The following is a 10,379-nucleotide window of genomic DNA, read 5'->3' as shown; positions in this document are numbered from 1 at the left end:
ATCCATCCATCCTATAGTCAGTCCATCCATCCATCCATCCTATAGTCAGTCCATCCATCCATCCATCCAATATAATTCGATCCGCTCATTATTCTTCATCCTCAGTATTTTGGTGTTTGGCATCAAGTAAAACTGCAGCAGCCATATTTGAGTCTAATGGAGAAACATTTTAACCTAATTCTGATGTCATAGATGGTAAAACCTTCTGAAATCTCCAAATAACTGTTTAAAAATCGGATCTATAACTTTTAATTCCACTCCATCGCAGCCGCAATGCTTCTGTTACTGTAAAGAAACAATGATGCTGCCGTTCCTCTTTGTTTTAAATGCTGAGCATCATGGGCAGCTTCTGCAATTTAGTGAGAAACAGTTATTGCTCAAAATGAGGCAGATTCTCATTAGGAGGTGAAAAGTCACCATGAAGGTGACATAAAAGCAGCTTGTGACAAAAGCACGTTCAGAGTTTTGGTATTGACAGCAATGCTGCTGGATGGTGAATCTATTTAGAGTAATCTGAAGATAAAGGTTTAGGATAGGACCCGGGTTAGAGAGAAAATCCCTGCAGAATCGGCTGCTGTTTCAGGATTTCAGAATTAGCCTGACCCACAAACCACCCACATGTCTGTTTCTCTGAATGGTCTGTGTGTCGGATCGTTTGGTTTGAGCACATAATGAGACTCTGAGCCCATTCTCATTTCAATCCTTGACAATCCCTCAAGCTACTTGACAGCAAACTGACGCTCCATTCCCCCCAAAATGAGAGCAGTCAGCTACATGACGCAAATGTTAAAAACTAAACAGATGCAGGGGATGGATGGTAACATCTTCACATATTTTGCAGTTTTAAAAAGTACTTCCATAAACAAAATGCAGCTCAAATTGTGTCATATTCACACAATTTGTGAATATGTTGCACTTGAAGAGGGCAGAATCTCAGTGTTTCAAACGAGCGCACTTAAAAAACAAATCTTACCAGGTTTTTTTGGTAGTGCAGATATTTTAGTGCACTTGAAATAGGACTGAAGAAACAAACTTGAACATTTCTGACTAGTAAGTCAATAATTTCTTACTATTGAAATTATTGTAAACTAGTTCCACTGGCAGACTATTTCACTTTTTCATCGAGATTAAGGAATTATTCATTTAAAACAAGCTCTCATATCTTGCTGTAAAGTTAGTTGATAGTTAGTTTTGTCTTATTTCAAGGCTAGCAGAACAAGCTTTGTTTGTAAGTTTATAAGTTTTAAGTAATTAATGCTGAATATTTGACCATTTTGTTTGATCTTGGGCTTTAATTTTTCTCTGGATGTTTCCAAATATCTTCACCTCCTTCTGTTATCTCTTCAAAACAAACAGGTTATTCTCTGCAAATTAAAAATGCCTCGTTAAAAGCAGATTTCCACCTCCGGCAGGAGGTAATTAGCTGCTGTCTGCCAGCGACGCTGAAGCTTGCAGGTTTGGATGTTTGCTAAAAACAATAAGAAATTTCTGCGTCTAGTTTGGTTTGGCTTCAGTTCTAAGATTAAAACGCTCGCAGCAGGGATGTAGAAGTAAAAATAAAGACGTGGAATGTTGTGCAGCATAAAAAGCTTGGATTCACGGAGAATGAGCTTCACACGTTTCAGTGATGAGTTGATGACGAATATAAAAATAGACTCTAAGGACAAATCGTCCTGTAGTATTTTCGTGGCGGTTTCCCAGAAGAAACGAGGCCGTTGTCCTCTCTGGTTCTGGCAGCAGCAGGAGTTCTGGGCCGAGGTGGCGCTGACGAGCCCCCCCCACCTGACACCACCCGGTAAAAGCAGAGCCGTCTCCACGCTGACGGAGCCAGATGAACCCTGACAGGCTGCTGACTCTGTACTCCACTGCATCACGAAGCTCTTTATTATTATTATGCATCAAAAACCGAAAGGGGAAACGTTTCTGGATTAGTTTTCGTCTGAACATCTGAAGCTGCATAATTTGAACTGTTAGGCGGAGGAGTTTTACTAAATTCACAGAAGATGATGATGAATTTATCTGCCAGTTAGAAACCAGAGCAGCTGTCTGGGTTTTTAAGGTGCAGCAATTCGCCTGATTTCTGTCGCTCAAATAGATGCAAACCAAGGCCTGTCACAATAATCAATAAATCAGGTAATCGCATGATAAATTGAAACAAACTCACTATATTCCATTGGCATGATTTATCGTTTCTCTTTTTTTCTACCAAAAATTGAATGATAAAAATCTTCAGTCTGTTGCTTTGGTTTCAACAAGACTTCAAAATTAATTTTAGTTGTTGCTTTGTTTATTTAATTTGGATATTTAAAATGTCTTCCAGTTCCTCTGTGTGTGTGTTTGTATATATATATATATATATATATATATATATATATATATATATATAGATATATATAAAGAGTACCCAAAGATTGTACTCAAGTAAGAGTAAAAAAGTATCAAGTAAAAAGTCAAGAACTGAGTAACTGATTGAATTATCAATCAGTTTAAGGACCAAAATGATGATAATTCATACAAGTAAAAAAAAATGAAATCAGGCAAAATAATTTTTTTTTCAAATCAGTTTCTTCCAATTAAAAACATATGAAACTTTAACCAAAACTACAGGCGTGTTTGGTGAATCTTTGGTAGACACATGTTTGTTTGTCATTCAGTGGGTAGAAAATCCATAAATCTTCTAAATTAAAAGTAGCGATACTTTATAATAAAATTACTGAACTACATGTAAAAAGTGCAATGTGGTGAAATACTCCTAAAAGTAATGTTTTGTAATGTAATTGAGTAATCAATCAATCAAATTTTATTTGTACAGAACATTTCAGCAGTGGCGCAACTGCACATTATTCAGGTGGATGCGAAAACATAAATCGGCGCTCCCCCCCGCCCTCGAAGGAAGGAACGTCAGCGTAGAAAATATACGCTTGCTTCCTCCCCCCCCTCCCCCGAGGCAAGGATACGTTAAGTATGAAACTCGCGCTAGATTTACCTCATTATGTGCGTGAAGTGAAGGAGCGTAAGGCGCGCTGAAGTGTATGGGAAAACATAATCGGCCCCATCCAGACGGGGTTTTGGCGCCCCCTCTGGTGCTGCGCCCCTATGCGTTGCATGCACTGCATACCCACTTTTTGCGCCACTGCATTTCAGTAGCAAGGCATTTCAAAGTGCTTTACATCATTACATAAAAATACAAAGTCATGCAACATAAAATCAACAATCAAAACATCACATTAATTCAAGTGTCGTCGTTAAATTCGTAATTGATTACGTTTAAAATCCAACTCTAAACAGCTGGGTTTTTAGTCGAGATTTAAAGGCACTCAATGTTTCGGCTGTTTTACAGTTTTCTGGAAGTTTGTTCCAAATTTGTGGTGCATAGAAGCTGAATGCTGCTTCTCCTTGTTTGATTCTGGTTCTGGGGATGCAGAGCAGAACCAGAACCAGGAGACCTGAGGGGTCTGGAAGGTTGCTATGACAACAGCAGATCTTTAATGTGTTGTGGTGCTGACCCGTTCAGTAATTTATAAACTAACAGCAGTATTTTAAAGTCTGTTGTCTGAGCTACAGGGAGCCAGTGAAGGACCTTAAAACTGGTGTTATGTGCTGCGAGCAGCAGCAGCAAATGTAACTGGTTTCTGCCCCACGCTGCATGTTTCTCAGCCCTGCAGGTCTCAGCAGGTGTGTCTCAGAAAACAGATCAACTGGAGCCAATTAGGATAACGAAGCTCCGGCTCTGAGAAAACTGTTTATCTGCTGCTGGAAGTAGGAAGCAGACAAGTGAAGGAGTTCTTACAACAGGTGGAGGCCATGATTGATTTATGCACTTCTGCCTCCAGATGTTGTTTCTCATTCAGCTGTTACAGCCTTATAAGGTTTTTACAGCTCGAAATGAAAAGGATTCATGGTTTTGGATTCTAGATGTTTTAGATCATGAAAAGAAAAGGATTTAGGAGAGGGAATGTGAATGTGTTACCACTTCTGCTCATCTCCGTCCCACATTCAGCTCTGGAAAAAAGGAAGAGCCCGCTGCTGCTGCACTGAACCCCGTAGAAAACCTTCTGCTTATTCCAACAAATATTGATGTCTGAACTCTTCCTGAGTTAAAACATTAGTATTGGTGTTTCTAAATTGTTTCCTTTGCATTATTTGAGGTCTGAAAGCACTGCACCTTTTTCCTATTTTGACCATTTTTCATTTTATGCAAATAAACGCTAAAGTTTTGCTTGTAATTTCAGAGACATGTCAGGAGTTCATATAATATAATAATGTTCATTTTACTCAAACATATACCTATAAAAAGTAAAATCAGATAAACTGATAATGTTAAATGGTCTCCAGAGCTGTGTATAATATATTTATTCCCTTCAACATTGAAAATGTTCTCTAAATTAATCAGATTGTGTCTGCTGTCCACAGATTTCTGTTGGATTAAGTTTTGGATTTTTCGTGCAGTGAAGACATTTTTGCTCACAGTGATGCAGAAAAATCTTTACTTTAAAAGCATGTTTTGGGTAAAAACTGAGTGGCATTTAGTAAAAACTTCATAATTTAAAAAAAACTTTGGTCCTATGTTAATTAAAGTAACCCCAGAGCATGATGCTGCCACCTCCGTATTTCACCCTGTGTTTTGTAGATTCACTGCCGTTTCCTGTTTTCAGATAGACGGCCTTGTGTTTGACTCATTTGTTTACAAAAAAACTGCAAATTAGGCCTACCTCACCGCCCCACCAACACCGTGCTTTACAGTTAGTTTGAGATTGAGTTTTTGGTAATCTGCTTTTCTCGTCTGTTCAAATTGTTCCACTAATCTTGTTTTTATTTAGACAAGCTTGCCAGGCTGTGCTGCAAAATTCTTAATAAATAAGAGCAAGTAGCTGCAAGTAAATAAAGTTCATCAGTTCTTAAATTTTATTGAAACACAAGTAAGGGGTGTACTTACTTCTTCATGCACATCTTTTCTCATCTGAAGAGTGTGTGTATTATTTTTTTTACACATTAAAGTGAATTTAAATAATTTATTTAACCTAGTAAACAGCAGAACATTTTTATTATGTCCTGATATATTAAACGGATTGAAAAACGGTGTACTTTTTTCACTCTGCTCCTAAAATACCAAGCTGTTAAAGTGATCCTGTTACGAGTTATCGACTGGGTCTGTCTGTGTTCAGGTCCGAGCGAACTGGATCTCAATCTGCTGGGGGAAACCGGCAGCCTGGCAGAGGAAACCCACAAAGAAAACCAGGTGAGATAATTTCCCAGCCCTGGGAACATGCGCTGATAAACGCAGTGATTACTCAAACTGCACTGCAAAAACAAAACCTTACCAAGTATTTTTGGTCTAGTTTCTCGGACAAATATCTTCGTACACTTGAAAAGAGAAAAACTAATACACAAGTAACTTTTCAGCAAGAAACAGGAGCTTGTTTTAAGCAAATAATTCCTTGATATTGATGAAAAACTACTAGTTCCACTGGCAGATATTTTAATTTATAGCATGGGAAAAAGTCTGGTTATAAGTGAAATAATTTGCTAGCAGAACTGGTATTTTTTCAATAATATTGAGGAATTATTTACTTAAAACAAGCGTTTATAAATTGCTGAAAACTCGCTTGTAAGTTTGTTTTGTACCAAGATATCTAGAAACTAGACCAAAAGTACTTGATAGGATTTAGTGTGAAAACATAATGTGAAGCTTTCACCCTCAAACTTATCCTAAAAACCCAAGAAAAACTCCATAAAAATAAGTGTAGAAAATCCTGTAGTGTTTTCTTATGTTTATCCGAATCCAGAAGCTTCCTCTTTAGCCTTTTTAACCTCACTTTAATATCAACATTTTAATATTTCCCTCCGCATTTTAAATAAAGATTACCAACCAGATAAACTCTGATTTCCACATCCGGCGCTCTTCTTTTCTCCTTGGTTTCTAACATGAGCGACAGCCTCAAAGCAGCTTTAAAAAATAAAAAGGTGTCGGTAAGCTCGTCTCAAAGGCCAGATGATTCAGCGCTGTAAATGTCCTGAGATAGCAGCCATTGTTGTGCAACGTTTGGCAGCGTTTCAGATCAGCGCCGTTCCTCCACACAATCTGGATGCTGCTGCTGTCGGTGGAGCAACAACTTCAACCTCTGTCTGATCTCTCATCCAACTAAACGACTCAAAACATCTTTCTGAGCTCTTTTCCACTTCTGATTCTCTAAGGCTGTTTTCTAACCAGGTCGGGTTTGTTTCATATACACACACTCTCTGCGTCTCCCGTTTTTCTCTCCATGTCTTCAACTGAATGATTTCAGATCAGGGAGCTGTTAGTGAAAAACACCCTTTGCCCCAAATACTAACTGCGTACCTTTAAGGTAGATTTCCACCTGATATTCCAGTAAACTTGGTTTGATTGGGGACCAAGGTTGCAACATTTTTACTTTCACGCTTCACTGTGTCAAACGAGCCAAACTAACTGAAAACCTGTTCCCCTCCTCGCCTGTGGGGGCGCTGCACCAAGAACAACTGAAGGAAACGACACAAAAACCTCTGAAGAAGACATGAGCTTAACTTCCTTCTTCACAAAATGTAAACAAAAATGGATTAGCGTCGTATTTTACCGTTTTTAGCATTTCGCTTTTGTCTTTGGTAAAAGACTATAAGCCACTACTCCCACTAGCGGTAGACTAGCTCATTTGTTTAGGTTGTTTTTACCCAGAATGCCCTGCACTGTGGTCCACTTCGTGCTTTTGGAGCTGTCTCTATTAAGTTTAGCATTGATACTGCACCAGAGTTCACTTCAACCGAACTGAGAACGAGGTTTTCAGGCAAACCGGAGTTCACTTTTTGGCATTTGTGCCTGCTCTTAAAAGAAGAGGTGACAGTGATAAACTTAAAAGAGGCTTATATAAATATATATAAAGCCTTTTTTAATGTGTTTAAATTTTATATAATGTTTATATTGTTGTCTCTAATTATGCTAATTTATCACAGATGTCTCTTTTTTGGGGGCCGATTAGCCCAGCTCGATAGCATGTAGCTAAAACAGGTTCTTTTTAGCTCACATTAAGACCTTTATATATTTATTTATGGTTATTTCCCTTTTTTAGTTTTTCAGAACAGGGCACCCATTTATTTTTTCCCCCCACTACTTTTCTTGCTTTTTTGGTCCACATCAAAGATTGATTGCGCATTCACAGCTCCCCAAACGAACCAGACTTTCTAGACAAACTCAAACTAAGGTTTGTCTAGAAAGTAGACAAAAGAGAGCTGGTGTGAACGCACCTTGATTGAATTTTGTTTTCATAAAACGCTGTCTTACAGTTTCCCCAAGTTCTTTAAATAAAAGTCGACTTGAATTTCTTTTTGAATGTAGCTTTTAGATCATTCTCCATCTATAAGATATAAAAGCTTGTTTTGATGACGTCCCAGTAAAATGTTTTGTTGCGCTCACTTTTTACTGCGACAGCAGCAAACTCCTGAAGCCCTTAGCAGGGACAAACTAAACCCTGATAGGAAGTGAAGGAATGGATTAATGTAGACAAAAACATCTCTGGATGGAGGTGACCGACGTTCACCTTTCAACACACCAGTGACCTGAATCCATCTGGCAAAACACAGACTTAAAACTCTGTGAACATCTGCAGAAGAGGAGTTCACCGGCAGTTCAAATCCAGTCAGCCGGCGCTCGACTGCAACCGTCAGGAAGAATGCAGCCCAAGAAAACCCAAATGCAAAAAGCTACAGCCGTCCTGAGTTGGGTATGAAGACTGAGAGATAATATATTCAGGAAAATATAAGTGTTAGGGGTGAAAGTTATTGATAAGCGGCCATTTTCTTCTTCTATAAAGAGGGACAGACGTCGTTCTATAGCATAAAGACCTACATTTTCTACAATATGTTGAATTAAAAAAAACATTTTGTGTCAGTTGTTTTAAGTACAGACTGAATAAAGATAAAATTGTGGTTCTCACATTGTTAAACTTATACATATTTATAAAACATAAGACAAGAACCTCTTAAGTTTTTCTGTTAAGTTTAAGTTTTTTTTCTCTTAAGTTTTTTCAAACAGAAGCACAGTCTTGTTGCCAGAGTTGATTAGTAACTGGTTACATTTACTTAATTACATTTACTTGAGTAACTTTATTGAAAAATTTTACTTTTAGGAGCATTTTTACTTTAATTTGAGTAATTTTATTATGGAGTATAAAATTACACTTAAGTAAAATTTCTAGATTTTCTACCCACTGAATGAAAAACAAAATGTTTTAACCAAAAATACACCAGACACACACCTGCAGTTTTATTAAAGTTTCATAAGCTTTACAGTGAAAGAAACTGATCTGAAAAAAAATTATTTTGCCTGATTATTTTCATTACTTATATGAATTATTGTCATGTTGTACTGAAAATACAAATTATGTAATTTTTAAGTAATAAATGATTGATGATTTGATCAGTTACTCAATACTTGAATAGCGTTGTACCAAATACATTTTTACTCTTAACTTGAGTAATTTCTTGGATTGGATTTTTACTTTTACTTGAGTAAAAATATATCTAAGTAATGCTAGTCAGTACAACTTTTGAGTACTTCCCCACCTCTGCTTGTTGCTGTTGAAGGAATATTAAACGTCATTCCATGAGCAACATTAATTAATAACGGCTCTAAAATACTCCGTCCCATCAGTTGAAGTTCCTCCGTCAAACCTAAGAAGCTTGTTGAGTGTTTGTTTACATTTCGAAACGGAACCGGAAACGTGCATTTTTCATCCCAAACCGGACTCTCTTCCCTGTTATGTGACGCCTCTTAAAAATGACCGGCGACGCCCTCTGCTGGACGGCGGCCAAACTACAACACAGAAGGTCAAAGCGGACCTTATAAGTTCACAAAAATTCACTTATTTCTATCTAATAAACCATTAATCGACAATAAATCGTAAGTTTATTAAATGTTTGCATCTCTAAGGGGTATTTTGCCTTTGAAACACATTCAGTCTACAGGAAATGCTCAAACAGTCCTTCATAGTCATTATTTCACCTGCTCAATAGGGGGAACTATGACCTGGAGTTTAATGAGAGTCCTTTAAGAGCCTGCTCATTCTGCATGAAGTGGCTACGCAGGGTGAAATAAACCCTGAAGCTGCTCCACTTTTACAGGAAAACCAAACAAGCAGTCTGACGTTTTGACTTTAAGTTGATCACAGAGCCAGATGCTTCCTTACCCGAGTCCCGACTGTCCCTCCTCTCCCAGGGCTTCACAACCGGTTGACGCTCTTTGTGGAGCCAGAATACGTTGACCTTTGAATGAGGCTGATCAATGACTAAATGATGTCATCCACTCATTATTCAGACACGTTCAAAGCCTGGGCAGAGGCCGCTCTATTCATACTGTAAGTCATTAATCCGTGCAGAGGTGAAACGCAGAGGGGCTGGAGGGCGAGCAGAGTGCAAACAAACGAGGCGAGAACGACTCGCTGAAGACGGTCATGTCCCTGCGCAACCTCTCGCCACGCCGAAGGGGGACGCGGTGCGTCCTGCGAAGTGGAACAAAGACGCAGCAACGCCCCGTCACCCTGTGTTTGCAGCGTCTGATGTGAGGAGGAGATGGGTTGAGTAATCGTGCTGATCAAAGAGGATTGCAGCAGGAGGTTTTGACGTGTGCTGTCCAATCTCCTGGAAGTTTTTAACAATTATTCCCAAACTGTCCACCTGCTCTGATTAATTCCTGATGAATTAGCTGCGCCACGGCTGACATGTTAAAGTATTTATACTCGCCTTGCTGCGCTCATTGTAATTAGAGCTGCAAGTTCTTCTTCGGGTCTCGACCAGCATCTAAGTAAAGATTTTTTACCAATTAACCAATTTTTTTGGCTTTTGAATGTTTAACTTTTTAGAGAATCAGGATTTTTATTTTTTACCAATGCACTCTTTAGGTTTTCTTAGTTCAAAGTGATGTTAGTGCACCAAGCGCCGCCATCTTGTTTGACACCTTCTACTTATTTGGACTTTGAACATTAGAGCCAGGCCACAATTTCTATTACGAGAATAATGTCATAATAGTACAAGAATACAGGGGTAATTTTAGAAACATTAACTAGTAATTTTATGAGAAATGTTACAGAAAAAACCTTTCTAACTTAAATTAGAACGGTTGAGAATCTTACTATTGGTTTATAAGGAAATACTTAATATATTTACAGATCAGCATCAAATTATTAGCAATAACAGGACTTTGAAACCTTTGCACAAAAAACGACACGGACCAATGTGCCACGTTAGATCTTGATCTATTAGCTTTTTTTCGCGAAAATTACTTTTCTCCTAATTTTAAGATGTTTTTCTGATAATATTGCATCTTTATTTTGTTAATATTATGATTATTAGAGGTGTGCCGATCGATCGGC

At 38.1% G+C, this 10,379-nt stretch overlaps 1 protein-coding gene across 1 annotated transcript in view; it reads left to right on the top strand.

Annotated features, from left to right (window-relative positions):
• Positions 1-10,379, top strand: part of LOC106937734 (adenylate kinase isoenzyme 5) — a gene marked incomplete at its 5' end in the record, with an annotated part of 82,111 nt that overhangs the window by 57,757 nt on the left and 13,975 nt on the right. Inside the window, one exon of the mRNA XM_015019391.1 lies at positions 5,166-5,239. Coding sequence (XP_014874877.1) covers positions 5,166-5,239 — 74 coding nt within the window. The remainder of the gene's footprint in view (positions 1-5,165; positions 5,240-10,379) is intronic.

Source organism: Poecilia latipinna, unplaced genomic scaffold (assembly GCF_001443285.1).
Source record: "Poecilia latipinna isolate Pla-1442-1.1 unplaced genomic scaffold, P_latipinna-1.0 Scaffold2427, whole genome shotgun sequence".
In the NCBI taxonomy this organism is placed as follows: domain Eukaryota; kingdom Metazoa; phylum Chordata; class Actinopteri; order Cyprinodontiformes; family Poeciliidae; genus Poecilia; species Poecilia latipinna.
The sequence above is the reverse complement of the archived record's forward strand: the minus strand, read 5'-3'. Positions and strand labels throughout refer to the sequence as shown.